Genomic DNA, 25,929 nt, shown 5'->3' with positions numbered 1-25,929 from the left:
GGCTTTTTAGGTTATGTATTATAAATAATTTTGTCTGGATTTAATGATGTTTAGCCTTTTAGTGTTTTATTTAACTGCAAAAAATATTTTGTTTAAAAAAGTTATTTTCAATTTCTTTTTATACCAGAGTCTTTTTTAAAAAAATGCTTACCTGTGGTCCCAATGAACAGACTGAATAAAAATACAGTTCTCTGAAGGGTCAAGGACAGAGGTTCAGATTATTACAGAATAGAAACTACTGATTTAAAATTGTGGAAGTAAACAAAAGTGGAACTGAAGGCATGGTAGGTTCTTAATGAGATTTTGATCTGAAATGAACTGACAGGATTTAGGAAGTGCCTGTTTTTGTTTGTGTGAAAAATGAGAGTGAGGGAGAAAGCGAATGTTGGGAAGAATCTTAACTTTAACTTGTTCTTGATATGTTAACAGATTCAGGTGATCGAGAATGACAGAGCTGCCAGAGGTGGACAAGTTTATGCCACCAATACCAGGGGCCAGGTCCCTCCACTGGTCACTACAGATAGTGTGATACAAGACCAAGGTATTTATTTTCAATATTATTTTTGATTGAGGTTTTAAAACTTCTCATCCTTTTTTTTAAAGCAAATATAATTATGCCTATCAGTAATGCTATCATTGATGGGGACTCTCTTTATAGCTGGTAATGAGTACCAATTTGCCATCAATCACTCACTCAAATATGGGGAATGTACTATCAGCTGAATTCTGTTCTCTGCTTGTAGAAGTCTAGAGCATGTCTGGTGAGATATAGTGCAGTTTAAGAAAATGCTTTATTTTAAATTAAATAAGTTCATGCCCTACTTTGGTTTAATTTGCTTATTACTGCATTGGAACCTGGCAGGATAACATGAGCAGAGCAGTAGGCAACTGAACACTTGAGAGGTCAGCATACCTGGTTCTAGCCCCAGCAATACATTTTCAATAGGTCCTTTAGCATTTGGGTTCTGTTTTCCCACTTTTAAGCTAGGATGAGGAACTCTGTGCCTGTTGACTCTGTCCTGTATCTGCTGTCAGTTTAATATATCTGTCCTTGTGGAAGTTTGATCTTTCCAGGAATACAGTATTCTATCTTTTATGGCAAGTTAACGTACAACCTGATGAAATCTGATGTCTCAGATACTGAATATACCATTTCAATGGGTTACATACTCAATCCTAGACATCTTACACTACATTGGTGCACAAACAAGCACAAGCTTAGCTCATCTCACCCCTCTGCACCTCACTGTTGCTCTCAGTGATAAGTGAGGACTAAGATCTGCCCTGCAGGGCCGATGTAGGAATTAGAGGAGACTCTGTGTGTGTGTGTGTGTATGTGTCTAAGTATGCTTACATGTATGTAGGGGGCTTGACATGTAGAAGGGTTTGATGTGCATTACAGATGATGTTATTATTTTAGATATTAATATTATAACATAGTTCAAGTTATTTCATTTCTTATTCTGAAAACAGTTAATCCTTCATTACTTACAGAATCCATCTAAACTTGTTGAATGAGTTCATGTTTGTAAAGCACTTAGGACCTGGTCTATAGTAGATTGAAGCCATATGAAGTTGCTGATCTTTTTCTATCATTGTTGATCTACAAAATGGCAAATTCATTTCACCTACTAGTGTTACCTGAGTGTCTTTAATATTTATTCATTTAATGTTTTAAATAAATATAAAACAGTGTTTGAGGCTTTTTACAACTTAAATAGTATTTTGACCAGCATCTTCTCCCACCCTCTTCTTCCTTTACATCTGCCTCAGCCACACCAAACTCACTCCCTTCTATTATGTCTGATTCTTACTTTGTGCTGTTTTCTCTGCAACAGACTAGGGGCTGTTTCTTATTCACAGTTGTATCCCTAGAAATTCACCTGTATCTAGGACATAATGGATGCCCAATAAATATTTATTGAACAAATGTACTTGGAACACATAACTCTCACCCTTTACTTGGGAAATTCTTAGTTTTTCCAAACTCAATTTAAATTTTCTCTTGGAAATTTCCAGTTTCTTCCCTCACGGTGCTTCATTTATACATCTGTCATAGCTCCTCTCCCATGAAATTTTACTGTGGATTGGGTCTGTCTCTTCCACAAGACAGGGAGCTGCCTGGGAGCAGAGTCCCATGTGTTCATTCACTCAGTCATTCATCCATGCACTCAAGAAATATTTATTTAGTACCCACTGCTATGCATCAAGATAATCTTCTAAACACTTTACGTGGATTAATTCATTTCATCCCTCCTGTATGGGATAGGCATTAATATCATCTTCATTTTATAGAGTGTGAAACTGAAAGACAAAATGTTAGTTGCCTTACCCAAAGATACAGAGCCACTGGGATGTAAAGCTAAGATTTGAAGCTCAGCTCTGATGCTATAGCCAATGTACTTAACCAGTCGTGTACTGCCTTTATTCAGAATTGGAAGACATGGTTCTATTTGTAAATTAGTGTACAATCTGGCAGGAGAAAAGATAACTAAATACTGATCCAGTGAGATAAATGTTATAATAGAAGGATAAAAGACATATTGCCACGGGAACTTAAGTGTGAGGTAGCTAACCAGATAATTAACCCAGCCTGTCCTGCTAGAGTGGGGACAACTAAGCTGAGTCTTAGGTGAGCATGTGTAAACCAGAAGGAGAGGAGAAGACTGGCAGGCAGAGGAGAGGCAATGTGCCACAGTGTGGCGGTGGGGGAGAGCACACGTGTTAAGGAACAGCACCCTCAGAATGTTTTGTGTTTTTGTTTAATTTTATTTTTGAACTTACAGGTGATTTTTCTTTGTGTGACTACTAAACATAAAATAAAACTTGCCATTTTAACCATCTTTATGTTTCTAATTCAGTGGCATTAATTACATTCATGATGTTTTGCAACCATCATTATTCACTTCCAGAACTTTTCCATCATCCTACACTGAAATTCTATATGCATTCAATGATAGCTCCCCCCAGTCCACTCCCCCCAGTTCTCATATCTCTGGTCTACTTTCTGGGTATATTTGCCTATTCTGGGCATCTCATATAAGTGGAATCATACAATATTATCCCTTTATGTATGACTTATTTCACTTAGCATAATATTTTCAAGGTTCACTCATGCTGTGGTATGTATCAGAATTTCTCTCTTTTTAAGGCTGAATAATGTTCACTTTCATGTTTATATAATTTGTTTATCCATTCATCTGGTGTAGGATATTTGTGTTGTTTCTGCCTTTTGGCTGAGGTGGATATCCTTAGCAGCCTGTGGCTTCTCTGAACATGGGTGTACCAGCATCTGCTTGAGGCCCTGCTTTCAGTTCTTCTGAGTATATACCTAGCAGTGGAATTGCTGGGTCACATGGCATATGTAAGGAAAGAGTATGAAGGAAGGAGTAGGAAGAGAAGGAAGGACTAGTGAGGTGGCAGGGTCTGATCATCATCATCTCTGCTTAGGCTGCAGTCCAGGCCTTGGCAAGAAGAGAACTGCCTGGCCTGGATCCTTGAAGCTGGCCCAGAAATGCCCATTTGCTGTGAATCCTCTATGTCTGGTCTGGCTTATTAGCTAATACTAGTGGATATTTTAGGGTATAGCCCAAGGGTCTCAGACATGTACAGAAATTTGCAGACATGAAGAGAATATAGAGCCAGAAGGAACCTTGGTATCCATTTGCTCAGCACTCTCACTTGATGGATGTGAGGGCAGTAAGGCTCCAGAGAGGTTAAGTGACTTGCCCAAGACCATACAACTGGTTATTGGTGGAGCCAATAAAGAAAAACACCTACTTTAAAAATACTACTCCTTTGGTGATAGAATCCAATTTAAGATTCAACTTGTCCCTTATTTCTGTGCTTCTGCACATCCTATAAGATCCTGTTCAAACACTGTATGCTTTGTGTAGTCACCTCTTGATTACCATGACAAACTCATTGCCTGCCTTGGGCCACTTCTTATTCGATTGGTTCTTTTGTGATACTTACCATGCTGTGTTGCAATTATCTATTTTTATCACCACTGTCTCCTACCAGACCTTGAAGCCAGAAGTGTCACTTGGTTCTAACTCCAAACCCCTAGCATGGGGCTTAGTTTCTAAATGTTTGTTGAATGAATAATTTATTGAATTTACTCAGTCAGATTATCCCATAATGCTCTTTATTAAACATTTTGGAGAGTTTAGAATCTTCATTACTGAGGATGCTAAATTGTCTACTACAGCCCCACTTTGACATACCTATTTATAAACAAATTCTTGTTTTTAAAAAACTTTGTTGTGTGCATTATCTTCCTGAAACAAAAGTTTTAGTCACCTTCATGAGCTCATTCACATATATATTTCTTTTTTTTGTAAGCCTTGAAGAAGTTTTATTTAACATAATGATAGGTTTAATAACTTAAAAACTACACAGTGCTCTTCTGTTGTTGTTCACCAAATGTTTTTATGACGGTAACTCCGAGATCTGGAATGTGATAAAAAATGAGAGTGTTTTGCTGTTTGCTATTTAGTCTCAAAATTGGCATACCCTTTGGGAGACTTACCCTGGGAGCTTGCTATGGAGTCAGAATGTCTTCTGTGTGATCTTGATTTTGTTCCTGAGCTAGTCTGCTTTTGAGGTGAATTTGATTGTGATTTTCCTATTGACTTGGACCTTTTTGTAAGGACTTGGACCTTGACTGTCCTCAGGAACCATTCCTTCTTGGAGTTCTTGACTGCCTTGCTGAGGTAGACCACCTTGGTAGTGACTTCGAGCAAGATTTAGACCGGCTGTAAGAAAATCGCCTGTGTCGAGACTCTTTAAGGCTATCAGACCACCTCCTATTTCTTCTCCATGAGGAACTTCTACTTCGAGTTCTCCTTTGGCTGGGGCTTTTTGATCTTCTATGATCATTTGGAGAACAAGGGTGATGTACTTTTGATTTCATTTGGCCTGGTACTCAGTGTCACTTGATCTTGAACCTTAACCTTTACTCTTTAAGGCTAGCAAGATGGACTTTATAAGAGACACAGAACCAACAAAATCAGACTTGGCTTTGACTCTGGAACCCTGAGTAAATGTAGGAAAGCTGAAGTCTCAACCTGGTGTTGGCTTTCTCTTTTGCTTGATAAAGACATCCCCTCTTCCAGGTCTTTTTTTTTTTTTTTGGTATCATTAATGTACAGTTACCTGAACAACATTATGGTTACTAAACTCCCCCTATTATCAGTCCCCACCACATACCCCATTACATTCACTGTCCATCAGCATAGTAAGATGCTATAGTATCATTACTTGTCTTTGTATATACTGCCTTTCCCGTGTCCCCAATGCTACATTATGTGAGCTAATCGTAATGCCCCTTTTCCCCCTTATCCCTCCCTTCCCACCCATCCTCCCCAGTCCTTTTCCCTTTGGTAACTGTTAGTCCATTCTTGGGTTCTGTGAGTCTGCTGCTGTTTTGTTCCTTCAATTCTTTCTTCGTTCTTATACTCCACAGATGAGTGAAATCATTTGATACTTGTCTGTTTCCACCTGGGTTATTTCACTGAACATGATAGCCTCTAGCTCCATCCATGTTGTAAATGGTAGGATTTGTTTTCTTCTTATGGCTTAATAATATTCCATTGTGTATATGTACCACATCTTCCTTATCCATTCATCTACTGAAGGACACTTACGTTGCTTCCATTTCTTGGCTATTGTAAATAGTGCTGCAATAAAAATAGGGGTGCATATGTTTTTTTCAAACTGTGCTCCTGCATTCTTAGGGTAAATTCCTAGGAGTGGAATTCCTGGGTCAAATGGTATTTCTATTTTGAGTTTTTTGAGGAACCTCCATACTGCTTTCCACAATGGTTGAACTAATTTACATTCCCACCAGCAGTGTAGGAGGGTTCCTCTTTCTCCACATCCTCGCCAACATTTGTTGTTGTTTGTCTTCTGGATGTTCACAATCCTTACTTGTGTGAGGTGATATCTCATGTGGTTTTAATTTACATTTCTCTGATGATTAGGGATGTGGAGCATCTTTTTATATGCCTGTTGGCCATCTGAATTTCTTCTTTGAGAAGTGTCTGTTCAGATCCTCTGCCCATTTTTTAATTGGATTATTTCCTTTTTTTTGTTGAGGTGTGTGAGCTCTTTATATAATTTGGATGGCGACCCCTTATCGAATATATCATTTATGAATATATTCTCCCATGCTGTAGGATGTATTTTTGTTCTACTGATGGTGTCCTTTGCTGTACAGAGCTTTTCAGCTTTATATAGTCCCACTTGTTCATTTTTGCTTTTGTTTCCCTTGCCTGGGGAGATATGTTCATGAAGAAGTTGCTCGTGATTATGTCCAAGAGATTTTTGCCTATGTTTTTCTCTAAGAGTTTTATGGTTTCATGACTTACATTCAGGTCTTTGATCCATTTTGAGTTTACTTTTGTGTATGTGGTTAGACAATAATCCAGTTTCATTCTTTAACATGTTGCTGTCCAGTTTTGCAAACACCAGCTGTTGAAGAGACTGTCATTTCCCCATTGTATATCCATGGCTCCTTTATCATATATGAATTGACCATATATGCTTGGGTTTATATCTGGGCTCTCTATTCTGTTCCACTGGTCTATGGGTCTGTTCTTGTGCCAGTACCAAATTGTCTTGATTACTATGGCTTTGTAGTAGAGCATGAAGTCAGGGAACATAATTCCCTCTACTTTATTCTTCCTTCTCAGGATCACTTTGGATATTCAGGGTCTTTTGTGGTTCCATATGAACTTTGGAACTATTTTCTCTAGTTCATTGAAGAATGCTGTTTGTATTTTGATAGGGATTGCATTGAATCTGTAGATTGCTTTAGGCTGGTTGGCCATTTTGACAATACTAATTATTCCTAGCCAAGAGCATGGGATGAATTTCCATTTTTTAGTGCCCTCTTTAATTTCTCTTAAGAGTGTCTTGTAGTTTTCAGGGTATAGGTCTTTCACTTTCTTGGTTAGGTTAATTACTAAGTATTTCGTTCTTTTTGATGCAATTGTGAATGGAATTGTTTTCCTGATTTCTCTTTCTGCTAGTTCATTGTTAGTGCATAGGAATGCAACAGATTTCTGTGTATTAATTTTGTATCCTGCAACTTTGCTGAATTCAGATATTAGATTTAGTAGTTTGGCATGGATTCTTTAGGGTTTTTTATGTACAATATCATGTCATCTGCAAACAGGGACAGTTTAACTTCTTCCTTGCCAATCTGGATGCCTTTTATTTCTTAGTGTTGTCTTATTGCTGTGGCTAGGACCTCCAGAACTATGTTGAATAAAAGTGGGGTGAGTGGGCATCCTTGTCCTGTTCCCAATGTTAAAGGAAAGGCTTTCAGCTTCTCGCTGTTAAGTATAATGTTGGCTGTGGGTTTGTCATATATGGCCTTCATTATGTTGAGGTACTTGCCCTCTATACCCATTTTGTTGAGAGTTTTTATCATGAATGGATATTGAATTTTGTTGAATGCTTTTTCAGCATCTATGGAGATGATCTTGTGGTTTTTGTCCTTCTTTTTGTTGATGTGGTGGATGATGCTGATGGATTTTCGAATGTTGTACCATCCTTGCATCCCTGGGATGAATCCCACTTGATCATGGTGTATGATCCTCTTGATGTATTTTTGAATTCAGTTTGCTAATATTTTGTTGAGTATTTTTGCATCTATGTTCATCAGGGATATTGGTCTGTAATTTTCTTTTTTCTGTGGTGTCTTTGCCTGGTTTTGGTATTAGAGTGATGCTGGCCTCATAGAATGAGTTTGGAAATATTCCCTCCTCTTCTACTATTTGAAAAACTTTAAGGATGATGGATATTAGGTCTTCACTAAATGTTTGATAAAATTCAGCTGTGAAGCCATCTGGTCCATGGGTTTTGTTCTTAGGTAGTTTTTTGATTAGCATTTCAATTTCGTTGCTGGTAATTGGTCTGTTCAGATTTTCTAGAAAGTTGTCCATTTCTTCTAGGTTATCCAGTTTGTTGGCATATATAATTTTTCATAATATTCTCTAATTATTCTTTGTATTTCTGTGGTGTCCTGTGATTTCTTGTACACGTTATTTTGTTGTGTTTCTAGTTGATTGGTTGCCATTGTGTAATAATCAGCTATGCATGCCTTTCCCTCGATGTAGTTTCTTCATTTCACCAGGTGAGCCTTGTTTTTTATCCTCTCTGTCCTTCAGCTGGTTTCTCCTTTTCCTCCCACTTCTTTGTGTTAGAGAACCTGGGATCACTCCTCCATCATCTTTTTTTGGCCAAAACTATTCCCTTGGTGGTTTAAATCTCATTTCATGGCTTTAAATATGATCTATATGCTAAGAACTCCTAAATGTGTATCTGTGGCACAGCTGTCAGCACAATGTCCAGACTCATGTATCTGATTATTTCCTCAGCGTCACTGTTTGATTGCTTAATAGAGTTCCCAAATTGGACATGACCAAAGCCAGATTCCTGGTCTCCACCCACATGGCCAGTAAAAACCCCTTCAGCCTGCAGCCTTTCTCTTTTCCGTCAGGTAACTACTTCATGCTCTCGTTCCTAGGGCCAAGCTTCGGAGTCATTCCTGACCCTCTCTTTCTTTCCCATTTCCTGTCTTCATACCTCATACCTCATTCCCATCAATAAGGAAGTTATTATGCTGTTACAATATGTCCAGAATCTGGTCACTTGTCAATCTCTCCCCTGCCCCAGGCTGGTCCTTGCCACTGCCAGTTCACCTGTGGCCACTACACAGCCTCCAGTCTGGTCTCCCTGGTTCTTCTCTTCCCCATTATAGTCCATTCTCAAAATTGCAGGCAGTTGAAACCTCAGTCATGTCATGATACTCTTCTGCTCAAAACCTGGCAGTGGCACCCATTTCACTAGGAGTAAAATCCAGAGGATTTAAAATGGTCTCAAGTGTCTACCTGGCCTGGCCTCTGGTACTTCTCTGAACTCCACACTAGCTGCACTGCCCCCTAGGTGCTCTATGCTGGCCACACACATGCCTTCTGATGTTCTTCCACCAGGCCAGGCATGCCCTGCCCCGAGACACTTGGGCAAATTCCTTGCCACCTTGGGGTCTGCTCAAATGTTACCCTTTTAATAGAGCCTCCTCTGTAACCATTTAAAATGGCAGTCTGCCTCCCACTACAGCACCCTTAACCCCCTAACCTTTTTTCATAGTGTTTATCATCTTATAATGTTCTATAAAATTTCCTCATTTATTAGGTTTAATATTTATTGTCTGTGTCCTTCGTCACTGATTGCTTAATAGAGTTCCCAAATTGGACATGACCAAAGCCAGATTCCTGGTCTCCACCCACATGGCCAGTAAAAACCCCTTCAGCCTGCAGCCTTTCTCTTTTCCGTCTCTACAAAGAAGCACCTAGGACAGTGTGTAAAACTTAGATACTCAATATATATTTGTTAGATGATTATAGTTTTTGATCATGATTTATTATAATTGGATTTTAGGTAAGTTATTCTAGTGTTTCAAAAATATTCTCATGCCATGGATATTGCTTTAATAATGTATGACATGAAGTAGAGATATTTGGTTAGGAAACCTAATGTTAGAAAGAGATTAGAGTGTGTTTAAAAAATGATTGTTGCAAGTAGAATTTTTGCTTCTAAATTCAGTTTCCAAGTTTCAACAGAAACATAGTCAAATGGAATCATTTTTGATAAAGTCTCACTTGCCAATATGAAATAGTGTACAAATCCTTACCTTTCACATGGCAGATGTTTTGATAGAAGAGGATGAAGAAGAAATTTTATTCTTTCATATTTTGTACCTTTGCTTTATTCCTCCCATTGAATCTCAACATCTCTCAAGTCTCTGAGTTGTCAATGATAAAGTTCCCATGCTTAAGGAAAATAATAATAATAATAATAATAATAATAATTAAAGCATTTCTGTATTTTTACAGTAGAAGTCAGTTTACCTTTTGCAAGAAATTACAGTGTGCTCAGATACTGATTATAGAATTGTAACAATAATGCATTATTTTTTAGAAATTATGAAGACAAGTTTATAAATAAACCAGTACATTATCTAAAAATGCCTTTAAAATATTTAAATATTATAGGGCAAATTTTCTTCTTCTAAGCAAATTTTAAATGTGTCCCTTTGAATGTTTCAGGCAATGCCAGTCCTCGATATATCCGCTGCACCACATACTGTTTCCCAAGTACATCAGATATGGCCAAGCAAGCTCAGATTCCATTGGCTGCGGTCATCAAACCCTTTGCCACAATTCCTTCAAATGAGGTAAGAATGATAAAAATACCAGTTTAATGATCTACCCATTCCAAAATTCTTCTTTCATTATTGTTTTCTTACACCTTATTCTATATTATAAACAGAAAACTGGAGTATATCTAAGTGATGCAAAAACATCTAGTCATTTGATTCATTAGGAAAACAAAAATCTGACAAGCTATGTTTTTTGCAATCTGTACACCAAACACTGATGGACTGCATCACTTTTTGGCCTATTGTAGCAATGCAGGTATATAGAAAATACGGAGTGAAACATAGTATCAAATACATATGCCTTTTGTGAGGCCCTTATGCCCTAGTTCAGGCCCCAGCTTCTAGGTCTTCTGGTAAAGGAAGATAATGGAGCCTTAGATCCTTGTCTTACTGCATCTGCTTTAATAATCATTAGGCCAAGATGCTAAACTCCTACTTAGTATGATTAGAAAGCATGAGGCAAATACATCTGTATGTTTCAACTTAGAAGCATATCCAACATATAGTTAAGTAGGAAAAAAAGATGTAAGTGGTGTATATTTATAATACCTGTTACTAGGAAGCTGTTAGTACATGCTGTGATCAAGACATCCACCCTACTTTGCTACCATTCCTTCTTTTGATGCCACTGAGTGACGGATACCCATATACTCACAGAAACAGAAGGTACTAAACAGAGCTAATCAAGTTGAAGTTGAGGAAAAGCTTTACTTCTGGCTGGATCTTTGACTGTAGCCCCATTGCCTTATTCTTTCTAATAGCTGTATACATGTATATTAATGAGATAAACACTATTGTACATATCAATTTTAAGATGCATACAGATTTCAGAATTTTAAACAAATTTAAATGTGAATCCTGAAATTGAGGGAAATTTATTAGCATGAATGTGCCTGGGAAGCTATTAAACCAAAACCTTTACATGTCTTCTCCCAGATGGAGTGGAATTGGTACGTATGTACACTCTCTACCTCACTTGTTCCTATGCTGTCTTTTTTAAAGTGATCTTCTGTTATTTTCATAATCAGAATATAACATTTCTACTGGAAAGAAACCAAGGCAGCAGTTTTATAGTATCAATATGGGATACCTGAGATTTATGCCACTGGACAACGTTAGCTTGAATGTACCTTGTTCGTGACAATGAATTTGCATGTTTTTCAGCTGCATGCTAGCAAAAAAAAAAACGTATCCTACCTGCCCCCCATCTCTGGATCAAGCATGCATGGAACAGAGCAAAATTCAACAGTTATTCACATGCAAAACCAGAATCTGTAACCACCTTGTTATTACCATTTAGTATTAACAATGAAATTATTCAGTAAGGTGTTCTTGAAAATGAAACCTGGTATTTAGTTTTTAGTTGAAAAAAGCTTTCAAATGTTAGTTCAAGCCTCCCAAAAAAACACTTATACACATTTCATACACAGACCAATGTGGGTGCCCTCTATTTTCCAAAGTTGTTTGATCTAACTAGATACTACCTTTCCACCAGCATAAAATTTTCCTTTAGTGGAAACTTATGCTGCATTTTAGTTTCCGTGCTTTCCAAAGTAATAAACAGATAAGTTTAGAGTGGTGGTTTATTTTTGGAATTTGACTTAGGGAGAAGCTCTTTTTGAGAAACTTACACACTCTGTTCTTTTAATGTTGCTAGAGAAGCTGCAGACTGACAAGGTAACTGTATTTTTTTTATTTTATTTATTTTATTTTATTTTAATTTAATTTAATTTAATTTAATTTAATTTAATTTAATTTAATTTAATTTTTTTTGAGAGGGCATCTCTCATATTTATTGATCAAATGGTTGTTAATAACAATAAAATTCTGTGTAGGGGAGTCAATGCTCAATGCACAATCATTAATCTACCCCCAGCCTAATTCTCGTCAGTCTCCAATCTTCTGAAGCATAACGAACAAGTTCTTACATGGTGAACAAGTTCTTACATAGTGAATAAGTTCTTACATGGTGAACAGTACAAGGGCAGTTATCACAGAAACTTTCGGTTTTGATCACTCATTATGAACTATAAACAATCAGGTCAAATATGAATATTTGTTTGATTTTTATACTTGATTTATATGTGAATCCCACATTTCTCCCTTTATTATTATTATTATTATTATTTTAAATAAAATGCTGAAGTGGTAGGTAGATGCAAGATAAAGGTAGAAAACATAGTTTAGTGTTGTAAGAGAGCAAATGTAGATGATCAGGTGTGTGCCTGTAGACTATGTGTTAATCCAAGCTAGACAAGGGCAATAATACATCCACAGATGCAGAAGATTTCTCTCAAAACAGGGGGGGGTGAGGTTCTAAGCCTCACCTCTGTTGATCCCCAATTTCTCACCTGATGGCCCCCCTACGACTGTGCCTGTCTTAGGTTGTTCCTCCCTTGAGGAATCTTACCCGTCTCTGGCTAACCAGTCATCTTCTGGGGCCATACAGGGAAATGTAAAGTTGGTAAGTGAGAGAGAAGCCATATTGTTTGAAAAACTTAGCTTTTTACTTCTTTGCAGATTTATGCCCTGTGGCTTCTATGCCCAGCATTTGTCTTGAGGTATCTTTACCACTTGGAGGAGTTATGATACTCAGTGAATTCGGTATGAGGCACGAATTCTATTTAAGGGTTGTAATTAGGAAGGAAGAAGAAAAGCTATAGAGGTAGCAGATGGAAGAAAACATGGAAGACTGATTATTTCTTTGACATATCTTCTTGTAGAGTAACTTAAGCATGTATAGGTTTTAAACTCCTAATTAAATTGCGCACACACATTAACATAATAGGAATACAGTTACATAACCAAAGCAGATCTATAATTACCAGCTATCTCCAGTGAAGCCAAGAAAACCAGTTAGGCACCCTAGGCATTTGTGAAAATTTGTCTATGATATAATGGATATTGTCCAACTGAAGGTAACTGTATTTTGACAGAACTATTTGCTCTCTTGAAACTTTCTCTACAGAAACCCTTCCTTTTTCCCTAGACCTTTAAGAGCAGTACTTCTCTGAATATACTATATATATATTTTTTCAATTGAGGTATAATTGACATATAAAACTGTAAGATACTTAATGAATATACTACATTTAGGAAGGATTACTGTCTTTTATATAGCAGCATCTTCTGGGTTGAGTGAACTCATTCTCTATTTAAAGAAATAGTTTTATTTGTTGAAATAAGACTAGGAGATTTAAAAAAAGAAAGAAAGAAATTAGAGAGGGTTGCTAAAATACCAGGAAGAATCTCCTGGGGGTTGTGCTCTCAAAAAAAATTTGTCTTTCTTTTTGGGCTTTAACTGGATCTAAATTAGGAGAGCCACGAGTCTAAGGGAGCCATCATTTCTGCACTACACTGACAACTGGGTGAAAGTGTGTGCCGCAAAGGGTTTAGGCCTTCTTGACAGGCTGTCTTCTTGTGGCATCCATGACACCTTCCTGGTGTATTTTCCTCCTACCTCACTAGCAGGGAACATTTTAGTTCCCATTGTCATTTTCCTGATTTCTAATACTTGGGTTCGTAAAGGCTTGGACTCAGGATTTCCTTTCTCTTTTCTTCCCTCTTTAGACTCCCCATCATCTGTAACATGACTAAAGACTAAATATCGTCTGTAACAGCTGCTGCTGTTGATGAGAATAATACTACTCAAAACTTTAGGAGCATTTAGTGAGCAGAATTATGTTTTGTATGTTTGTCCATTTTTAAATTCCCACACCAACCTATTTATTATCTCAATTTAGGTGTAAAGAAACTGAGGCACAGAGCTAGATAACTCGTTAAGGTCAACAACTGCTAAGTAACAGAGCTAAGATTCCAGCCGAAGCAGTGTGACACCTGAGTCCTTAAGCCTGTATCGCTATGCTTGTTACTGTTTCATTCAGGCATGCTGACATCTTCAGCCCTTTATGCACTTATCCAAATGCCTTTCTGAAATCTCTCCTTGGGTACCTAATAGAAAACTGAGTGAATTTCTGATTTCTGCACTCTAAACCTGTTCATTCTTCCACATCTCCATAATCAGCACTATCATTTTTTAATTGCCTAAGCCAGAAACCAAAAACTAAACCATTATAGTTAGTAATAGCAAATGAAAGACATGCAGATTTTTGATATTTATAACCTATAATCAGGAAAGCAAGTTTAAAAATATCTTTCTTAACGATAAATGGATTACATTAATACTGTTACTCTCCATATGAATAGTATTTTAATTTATTTTCCTCTACCATAAATGACTTGCTTGTTTTTAGGTGCAGTAAAATTTTACGATTTTATTTCTTACTTGACCACTATTGATTACTTCAATTTAAAAAAAAATATCTTTAAAGATACTCTGATTTGGCAGCTATCAAAAGGATTTATTTAGTGTAATTTTTTAAAGTTGGTTCTCTTGTTTGACAGAACATTTTTAAAAAGCATGCCATTGTGTTAGCAACAGCCTATAAAAATAAACCTAAGTCAAGTAGTTATGATCAGAGAATGTTCCCTGTGAATATTTGTTTTGGAGATATATACTATTTTCAAGGGCACATCTATGTCATCATTGTTTAGTATTTCATATTCCTTACCATATATTTTAATTTTTCATATATTTCAAGTGAATCCCATCACCACATTCAATATAATTAACTATGAGGTATTTATTAAGCAAAAGTAATTGGCTTGTATGTTCTTTTGTTTAGTAACCTGTAATTTTTATTTTTCATCTCTGTATTAAGAACTGAGGTAGAAATGGTATAGATTTCCAGTGCAAGATTGAAGATTATACTTAATTTTGTATCTTCTTTAAAATAGGAAATCTTTACATTTTAGACAAGTGCATACATCTAATTATATACAAGAAATTAAGTAATTTTACCTATAAACCAGATGGCAGCAGCTTTGACACCATCTGTGACTAGATTCAGGAATATCTATATGTACTTTTTTAGATTATAAACTGATAAAATAGTCAAAATAATTTCCTTTCTTATTGAATTAGTTTAGTGCAGATAAACTTTTATCCAGGACTTTAAATTTCACTTGATTTATAACCCCCTACTTACTGTGTGCTAGGAACTGAGATGGACTTTAGGGATATGGAGAAAAACAAGATGAGTTACTTTTGCTTAGGAATTATAGAAAATTTGCAAGTACACAGCTAATTTTTATGCAGTGTGAAAAAGGCTCTGACAGAGATAAGTTCATTCTATGGAATTTAGGTTCAGGGAAGTTTTGCCTTAGTTATGACTTAATGATTAAAGAACTTTGCCCTATTATTTGCCCTAAAATCACCCTAATAATTATTGTCCTATTATTAAATAGTGTTAAAATTATTTTTTCTTAATGATTATTCATATCCTGACAGATTCTAGTGATATCTATGAATATTCAGTAAATAAGAAGATGCCATTGGAAAGAAAAAGGAATGGATGTCAAAGAACTGACAATGGAGTTAACAAAAATGGAACAGACTACCAGAAATTAAACCCAACACCAAAACATTATGTCAGGGATGGACTTCATATCTGTCACCTGCAGAGGGGATTGCTGCGTCATGCCTTTGACTTTTCAGCTAATCTTGCTGGCATGAGTTTGACAGTTTTGGAAGAGTTTATACTGCTGTTTAATCCATCAAAGGAAACAGATTTTGCCTCCCTGTAGTATTTTTTCCGTGTGCCATCCATTTAGGAAAATAGAAGCTTGTAAAGTAGGTGTTATCTGAGTTTTGTAGATATAGAAGCTCTACAGGTTCTGGGCTGTTGAAGTCATATTGAAGTCTGGGGCTATAATGTTGCTGGAACTTGAGATTTCAAACTCCAAGTTCTTTCCACTATATCTGGCTATAACTGAGCTTGTTGAGGTTTTATTTGGTTGACACATACAATAGCATTCCTTTTCCTTGCAGCTAGCACTAGGGTTAGGTTTAGGAGTAGGATCTTCTCTGTGTCTTGTATTATGACCTTGGGCCTCTGTTCCTAAGTGGGAGAAGTCTGGCTCTGATGTCCTATAAACCTCAAAGGCTGCATGTGTCTACCTTACTTTCCCAGTCTATTGTGCAGTCTGTCTGGATTACCACGAATTTATCACATCCTATATGTTATTAGGAATTCATGTGAACAAATTGCACAACCCAAAGTGGTTTCATTTATATTATACTTTTAGTATATGAAATCTGTGGTATATTATTTATTTAAATAGTGCATGAAGCTTGTATGACTACATTTTTACATTCATCCCAAATTTAGCTAGGTTTGGTAATAAATGAAAAGAAAATATGCTCTGAAATGAAACTGATAACTGTATAATTGTGTGTCCTTTAAAGAACTTAAGACTTATAACTTATTCTTAAATGAAAGCTTCAAAAGCCTGAATCTATTTTTTAATATGCACATTATAATCTTAAATTGTCTGCTTTGATGTGATATTTTTAAAACTTGGAAAAATAAAATGCACGTATTCAAATAGAAATAGAATGAAGAACATAACATTTAAAATACTTTAATGTATCAAGTTACTTTAGGAACTGAATCTTATCCCTTAAGGATTTTGGTCACTGTTTATATAGTCCTATGAAAAAATACTATGAAAATGTATGGCAGCTGAAGCACAAAATGCTATCCCTTTTTAGAATGCTGTTAGAACAGACTTACAAAGTCACATTTCTCAGGGCAAAGGTTGTTAGAATTCTATTTTAAGTTACAGTTTAGAAGCCAAATGCACCAAGCTTATTTTTTCAATCCCAAAATTATTCATGTAAATCTTTATTTTTTTATTAAATAGACAATAACTTCAGGAGAAACAAAAGTACAAAAAAAACAAAACAAAATTCTGCCTTCATTTAATTTTCACTGAATGTAAGTGTGGGTTTTATGGCCTTCGGTACCTGGCAGTTAAGCACATGGCTTCTATAACCAGTCTCCGTGGATAGGGGTGCTGGGCCTCAGGAAGGAGCCACACAGGAGAGGAGGAAGTACTGGAGTGTGCTTGCTGTCGTTTTCATCAATTCTAAGGCCCACTTTTCTCACATTTTAACATCTCTAAAATAGGAATATGTCTTATTAACAGTGACTTAGTAGAATTGTGTTCAGTTGGAAGCTTTGGTGTTTCATAACTGATGGGATTTTAGAATAAATGAAATACGCTGTACCTTGCCTCATGATTCTAATTAACTTCAGTCAAATTTCAAATTTTGTGGAAATTTAGATAATACAGTGGCTTGAAATTTATGCAGTCCATGTGTCTTCTTAGTGAGCAAGCTTGTTGAGGTTTTTTTTAATATGGTTTTATTTAGTTTTTATTTTCAAACAGAATATGTTCAAAGTTTCCTAGGCATCAAATTCTCACTGACTAAAAGCCTAAAAAAATTAATAAACAAAATACTGTTTTTTAAGAAAGAAGGAAGAAAGGAAAAGCAAACCCTATGCAAATCTTTAATTTGGAAATACCTGAAAATGACACCCAAGTTTGTCCGAGGCACAGTGATTTTTGAACCAATTCTTTGTCCGCAGTTAAGCATCATTGTGAGTCAGGTGGTAAGGGCAGGAATTTGGGAATCACATGAAGCCTAGTACACAGATTGACTTTACACTTCTAACAGTGTGAGCTTGAAAAATTTTCTTAAGTTTTTGGGCCTCATTTCTTTTGTAAATAAAATGATGGTAATACCGTTTAACAGATAGTTGTTTAAAAATAAAATAGGCTGTTATAAAAAATTATGGTGACTTTTATTATCATCTTTATCATTATTTTTATGATTATTTGCTATGCAATATTAAATTCCTCCATGGAAAATTTCATTTAACCCAGCAATCATTGATTTGGGGAGTCTACTATATACAAGGAAGAGAAGTGTGAGAACTACAGTAGTTTAAGTTTACCCAAGGTATATTCATTTAAGAGGGATATTACACCCCTTCAGTAATTATAGCTATATATCTTACAGAAGGAGGAGGAGGAAACTGGTGTGGGTTCCACATCTATATTCATATGTAAGTGGAAAAAGTTGACTACTCTTTTACATTTTAAAAAGAAACATATGGTGTATTTCTCTTGATATTATATCACTGTTTCTATTTTTATTAATCAAATGATGAGTACCCTGCTATTAAACATTATACGGCTTTTGTCTTTTCATGAGGTGCTTTGTGGAATTTGCTGGAACAATTCTCCCTCAGTCTGCCACATACTATCCTGTTGTTTTAATCTGGTTAATTCCTATGCAACTTTCAGATTTCAGTTCAAAGTCATCTCCTCAGGAGAGGTTTCTGGAATATCCCACATTATATTCCTTTTAGCTCCCTTCACACCATGTATCACAGTTTGCCATTTTGTATTTGTGTGTTTGATTAATGTCATTCTTCCACTAGGTTTCATGCAGGTAGGGACCATGTCTGATTTTTCCTCACATTGCATTCCCCAAGACTTAAAACAGTTCCTGGAACATTTTTGGGCTAAGTAAATATTTAATATGATATTTTCATTACACAATTTCATTTATATATGGAAGTAAACTAGAATTTTGAGCTCAAGGAATTTGATGAGATTTTCACCATGGAGATCTGTGCACAAACATTTATTAAGCATCTACTTTGTGTATAAATGTTGTATATGGTATTGAATAAGTTACAAAGTAAATTAAAAGGAAGTGATAATCTAGGTAGGAGCCAAGGCAAGGTTAGGACCTATATTTCAGAGTCCTCCAAGCCCATGTATCTGACATTGACTTGGATTTCCATCTTTTAATTCAAAGAAAATGTTTTATTTCCTACTCATATATTCTTCTGAAAAAAAATGACAATTTGGGGACTAACTGCAAATTATCCTTGCTTTTAATATTGCTGGCAGACAAAAACAGCTGTGCCAACTAGGTAACAGTTGCTTTAAGAACTTCCTGGACAGTAGAATTCCTCATAAGCTTAGCTTAGTTTTCACTTTTATTCTCTTCTCCAATGTTTGTTTCTTTCAATATCATCTTAATGTAAATATGAAGATATATGTATTGTGTATGTGTGTGTATTTATGAGAATGAAAAAGTGGGGGAGGATATATGAGACATACATGTGAAAAAAGGAGGCTTAAAATCCTTAAAATGTTATTCATTGGGAAAATAAAAGCATCATTGACTTTCTGGAACAATATTTCTACAAAATTCAGGTTAAACAGAGGAGCCATAATTATAAAATCTAGTGTATGTAGATATCAGGGAGCTCCTACAAAGATCACTTTTCTTATTAATTCTAAACTACTATTAATTTCTATTAATTCTTAACTACTAAGGTGAATTGAAGTAGTTTATCAAATCTTTAACATAGAAATGAGATTTGTTTCTCTTGGTGTACTACATTCCATACTCTCTTATCCTCCACAATTTAAAAAGTTTTGAGACACTATTTTATTTAAATATTTCAAATATACGATTTTGTCCACATTTCTCCTTTCTTAATGGAAAAGAATAGAAAATGTATATTAGCTCATATTTATCAATTTTTATTATTTATTTGATAAATAAGTTATCTTCCTTCTTCTAGCTCATTATTGATATATAGTTATTTCTCCAGATGTTTTGAATTAGTCACACATTTTTGTAACCTTATTTTTATATTTTTCCTCCAAATGGCTTTTGGCCATTTGCCCAAATCAAATTAATTCACAGAAGAGTTTTTGCTGTATCACTTTGGGGCTGCCCACTAGAGATGGTGATGAAGCAATTTTCACACTGACAGAAGATGGGTCTGCATAATTCTAAGAGTCATGTGTTTTCTTCCAACTCATATAAAATTCATATAAAAAGCTTCAGATATGTTTGGGTAAATTAGTAGTTTCCATAGGTGTCTACTCTGGAAAGTGAAATCATAGTTTTATTTTTCTGATACAGTTACTTACAGAATCAGTTTTATAATTATATAACCACATCTGGATTTTAGGAATTTTTCTGTTGTCTTGTACACCATAATCTGGACAGGAACACATTATTATTTGGTATGATAGTTTGTAAGCAGTGTCCATTTTTATGAGCAACTATTAATTTATCCTATTTACTCCAGTAAGGGTTTAACTCCACAAGTTTTTATTGTTCATCCAATAATATGCCAGGTAAAGTTCTTTGTCCTTGAGATATAGAAAGAAAGATCTCTGCCCTCATGGAGCTTATACTCTTACAGAGAGAGGCAATGAACCTGATGAGAAAATTATAACATATGGAGGAAGGAAAGAGCAGAGCAGGGTAGGAGGCTGAGGAGTGGGCAGGAGTGCAGGTCTCGGATTAAACAGGGTAGGCAGGTCAGCCTAATTGAGAAAGTGTCATTTAAATAAAGACTTGACTCATGCATAGAGGAAAATTTTTGAAGGTATTTTAATGGCCATGTATAGAAGTGAGATAAATGAAGGGGAAGACTTTGGCTAGCTTAGAATTCTGCCAGAGATAAAGGGTTTTTGCCTGTAGGCTTGTTATTTTTAACACTATCATCTTTAAAGTGGAGTGTTTTGAGTATTTTACAACTTCCCTTTGAGGAACAGAAAACTGCCATTTATATTGTTACAAAAAAAATACATATTTTAATCATCTGTGGACCATTGTGCACTCTTTTATTTTTTAAATTTAATTTATCATTATTATTTTTCATTTTGGTATCGTTAATGCACAATTACATGAGAAACATTATGGTTACTAGACTCCTGCCATTATGAAGTCCCCACAACATACCCTATTACAGTTACTGTCCATCAGCGTAGTAAGATGCTATAGAGTCACTGCTTGTCTTCTCTGTGTTGTACTGCCTTCCTCATGCAACCCCCTACATTGTGTGTGCTAATCGTAATGCCCCCTTTTCCCCCCTTATTCCTCCCTTCCCACCCATCCTCTGCAGTTTATTTCCCTTTGGTAACTGTTAGTCCATTCTTGGGTTCTGTTATTCTGCTGCTGTTGGGTAAATTAGTAGTTTCCATAGGTGTCTACTCAGTTTATTCTTTGTTCTTATACTCCACAGATGACTGAAATCATTTGATACTTGTCTTTCTCTGTCTGGCTTATTTCACTGAGCATAATACACTCTAGCTCCATCTATGTTGTTGCAAATGGTAGGATTTGTTTTCTTCTTATGGCTGAATAATATTCCATTGTATATATGTACCACATCTTCTTTATCCACTCGTCTACTGAAGGACACTTAGGTTGCTTCCATTTTTTGGCTATTGTAAATAGTGCTGCAATAAATATAGGGGTGCATATGTCTTTCTCAAACTGGGCTCCTGCAGTCTTAGGGTAAAATCCTAGGAGTGGAATTCCTGGATCAAATGGTATTTCTATTTTGAGTTTTTTGAGAAACCTCCATACTGCTTTCCACATGGTTGAACTAATTTACATTCCCACCAGCAGTGTAGGAGGGTTCCCCTTTCTCCATAGCCTTGCCAACATTTGTTGTTGTTTGTCTTTTGGATGCTGGTGATCCTTAGTGCTGTGAGGTGATATCTCATGTGGCTTTAATTTGCATTTCTCTGATGACTAGAGATGTGGAGCATCTTTTCATGTGTCTGTTGACCATCTGAATTTCTTCTTTGGAGAACTGTCTGTTCACCTACTTGGACCATTTTTTAATTGGATTATTTCCTTTTTGTTTGTTGAGGTGCATGAGCTCTTTATATATTTTGGATGTCAACCCTTTATCGGATCTCTCATTTATGAATATATTCTCCCATACTGTAGGATGCCTTTTTGTTCTATTGATGGTGTCCTTTGCTGTACAGAAGCTTTTCAGCTTGATATAGTCCCACTTGTTCATTTTTGCTTTTGTTTCCCTTGCCTGGGGAGATATGTTTATGAAGAAGTTGCTCATGTTTATGTCCAAGAGATTTTTGCCTATGCTTTTTTCTAAGAGTTTTATGGTTGCATGACTTACATTCAAGTCTTTGTTCCATTTTGAGATTACTTTTGTGTATGTGGTTAGACAATAATCCAGTTTCATTCTCTTACATGTAGCTGTCGAGTTTTGCCAACACCAGCTGTTGAAGAGGCTGTCATTTCCCCATTGTATATCCATGGCTCCTTTATCATATATTAAATGACTGTACATGCTCAGGTTAATATCTGGACTCTATTCGGTTTCACTGGTCTGTGGGTTTGCTCTTGTGCCAGTACCAAGTTGTCTTGATTACTGTGGCCTTGTAGTAGAGCTTGAAGTCAGGGAATGTAATTCCTCCTACTTTATTCTTCTTTCTCAGGATTGCTTTGGTTATTTGGGGTCTTTGACAGTTCCATATGAATTTTTGAACTATTTGTTCCAGTTCATTGAAGAATGCTGTTGGTAATTTGATAGGGATTGCATCAAATCTGTATATTGCTTTGGGCAAGATGGCCATTTTGACGATATTAATTCTTCCTAGCCAGGAGCATGGGATGAGTTTCCATTTGTTAGTGACCTCTTTAATTTCTCTTAAGAGTGTCTTGTAGTTTTCAGTGTATAGGTCTTTCACTTCCTTGGTTAGGTTTATTCCTAGGTATTTTGTTCTTTTTGATGCTATTTTGAATGGAATTATTTTCCTGATTTCTTTTTCTATTAGTTCAGTGTTAGTGTATAGGAAAGCTGCAGATTTCTGTGTGTTAATTTTGTATCCTGCAACTTTGCTGAATTCCAATATTAGTTCTAGTAGTTTTGCAGTGGACTCTTTAGGGTTTTTTATGTACAATATCATGTCATCTGCAAATAGTGACAGTTTAACTTCTTCTTTACCAATCTGGATTCCTTGTATTTCTTTGTTTTGTCTGATTGCCATGGCTAGGACCTCCAGTACCATGTTGAATAACAGTGGGGAGAGTGGGCATCCCTGTCTTGTTACTGATCTCAGAGGAAAAGCTTTCAGCCATTTGCTGTTCAGTATGATGTTAGCTGTGGGTTTATCATATCTGGCCTTTATTATGTTGAGGTACTTGCCCTGTATGCCATTTTGTTGAGAGTTTTTATCATGAATGGATGTTGAATTTTGTCGAATGCTTTTTCAGCATCTATGGAGATGAAAATGTGGTTTTTGTCTTTCTTTTTTGTTGATGTGGTGGATGATGTTGATGGATTTTCGAATGTTGTACCATCCTTGCATCCCTGGGATGAATCCCACTTGATCATGGTGTATGATCCTCTTGATGTATTTTTGAATTCAGTTTGCTAATATTTTGTTGAGTATTTTTGCATCTACGTTCATCAGGGATATTGGTTTGTAGTTTTCTTTTTTGGTGGGGTCTTTGCCTGGTTTTGGTATTAGGGTGATGTTGGCTTCATAGAATGAGTTTGGGAGTATTCCCTCCTCTTCTATTTTTTGGAAAACTTTAATGAGAACGGGTGTTATGTCTTCTCTGTATGTCTGATAAAATTCCGAGGTAAATCCATCTGGCCTGGGCATTTTGTTCTTGGGTAGTTTTTTGATTAGTGATTCAATTTCATTGCTGGTAATTGGTCTGTTTAGCTTTTCTGTTTCTTTCTGGGTCAGTCTTGGAAGGTTCTATTTTTCTAGGAAGTTGTCCATTTCTCCTAGGTTTTCCAGCTTGTTAGCATATAGGTTTTCATAGTATTTTCTAATAATTCTTTGTATTTCTGTGGGGTCCATCATGATTTTTCCTTTCTTGTTTCTGATTCTGTTGATGTGTGTTGACTCTCTTTTTCTCTTAATAAGTCTGGCTAGTGGCTTATCTATTTTGTTTATTTTCTCAAAGAACCAGCTCTTGGTTTCATTGATATTTTTTCTATTGTTTTATTGTTCTCAATTTTATTTATTTCTTCTCTGATTTTCATTATGTCCCTCCGTCTGCTGACCTTAGGCCTCATTGGTCTTCTTTTTCCAATTTCGATAATTGTGACATTAGACTATTCATTTGTGATTGTTCTTCCTTCTTTAAATATGCCTGGATTGCTATATACTTTCCTCTTAAGACTGCTTTTGCTGTGTCCCACAGAAGTTGCAAATAGTGTTGTTGTTGTCATTTGTTTCCATATATTGCTGGATCTCCATTTTAATTTGGTCATTGATCCATTGATTATTTAGGAGCATGTTGTTAAGCCTCCGTGTGTTTGTGAGCCTTTTTGCTTTCTTTGTACAATTTATTTCTAGTTTTATACCTTTGTGTTCTGAAAAGATGGTTAGTAGGATTTCAATCTTTTGGAATTTACTGAGGCTCTTTTTGTGCCCTAGTATGTGGTTTATTCTGGAGAATGTTCCATGTGCACCTGAGAAGAATGTGCATCCTGTTGCTTTTGGGTGTAGAGTTCTATCGATGTCTATTAGGTCCATCTGTTCTAGTGTGTCGTTCAGTGCCTCTGTGTCCTTACTTATTTTCTGTCTGGTGTATCTGTCCTTTGGAGTGAGTGGTGTGTTAAAGTCTCCCAAAATGAATGCCTTGCATTCTATTTCCTCCTTTAATTCTGTTAGTATTTGTTTCACATATATTGGTGCTCCTGTATTGGGTGCATATTTGTTTATAATGGTTATATCCTCTTGTTGGACTGAGCACTTTATCATTATGGAATGTCCTTCTTTATCTCTTGTTACTTCTTTATTTTGAAGTCTATTTTGTCTGATACTAGTGCTGCAACCCCTGCTTTCTTCTCTCTGTTGTTTGCCTGAAACATGTTTTTCCATCCCTTGACTTTTGGTCTGTGCATGTGTTTGGGTTTGAGGTAAGTCTTTTGTAAGCAGCATAAAGATGGGTCTTGCTTTTTTATCCATTCTCTTACTGTGTGTCTTTTGATTGGTGCAGTCAGTCCATTTGATTAGGGCAGTCAGTCCATTTACATTTAGGGTTGTTATTGAAAGATATGTACTTATTGCCATTGCAGGCTTTAGATTCGTGGTTACCAAAGGTTCAAGGTTAGCTTGTTTACTACCTTACTGTCTAACTTAACTTGCTTATTGAGCTGTTATAAACGCAGTCTGATGATTATTTCTTTCCCTTCTTTTTCCTCCTCCTCCATTCTTCATATGTTGGGTGTTTTGTTCTGTGCTTTTTTTAGGAGTGTGCCCATCTAGAGCAGTCCTTCTGAGATACCCTGTAGAGGTGGTTTGTCGGAGGCAAATTCCCTCAACTTTTGCTTGTCTTGGAATTGTTTAATCCTTCCTTCATATTTAAATGATAATCATGCTGGATACAGTATCCTTGGTTCAAGGCCCTTCTGTTTCATTGCATTAAATATATCATGCCATTCTCTTCTTGCCTGTAAGGTTTCTGTTGAGAATTCTGATATAGCCTGATGGGTTTTCCTTTGTAGGTGACCTTTTATCTCTCTCTGGCTGCCTTTAATACTCTGTCCTTGTCCTTCATCTTTGCCATTTTAATTATTATGTGTCTTGGTGTTGTCCTCTTTGGGTCCTGTCTCTCAGGAGTTCTATGTGCCTCCGTAGTCTGAGCAACTAATTCCTCCCCCAGTTTGGGGAAGTTCTCTGCAGTTATTTCTTCAAAGATAGTTTCTATCCCTTTTTCTCTCTCTTCTTCCTCTGGTACCCCTATAATGCAGATATTGTTCCTTTTGGATTGGTTACACAATTCTCTTAATATTGTTTCATTCCTGGGGATCCTTTTATCTCTCTCTGCATCAGCTTCTATGCGTTCCTGTTCTCTGGTTTCTATTCCATCAATGGCCTCTTGCATCTTATCCATTCTGCTTATAAATCCTTCCAGAGTTTGTTTCACTTCTGTAATCTCCCTCCGGATATCTGTAATCTCCCTCTGGACT

The 25,929-nt window shown here is 36.1% G+C and overlaps 1 protein-coding gene across 2 annotated transcripts in view; it reads left to right on the top strand.

The window, feature by feature from the left end:
- SEC24D (SEC24 homolog D, COPII coat complex component) overlaps positions 1-25,929 on the top strand; it is a 118,912-nt gene that overhangs the window by 25,421 nt on the left and 67,562 nt on the right. For both annotated transcript variants that reach the window (XM_017666231.3, XM_017666229.3), the window contains exons 7-8: positions 430-541; positions 10,119-10,246. In XM_017666231.3, the coding sequence (XP_017521720.2) occupies positions 430-541; positions 10,119-10,246 (240 nt within the window). The remainder of the gene's footprint in view (positions 1-429; positions 542-10,118; positions 10,247-25,929) is intronic.

Source organism: Manis javanica, chromosome 5, assembly GCF_040802235.1.
Source record: "Manis javanica isolate MJ-LG chromosome 5, MJ_LKY, whole genome shotgun sequence".
Classification (NCBI taxonomy): Eukaryota; Metazoa; Chordata; class Mammalia; order Pholidota; family Manidae; genus Manis; species Manis javanica.
This window is presented reverse-complemented; position numbering and strand designations above follow the sequence as displayed.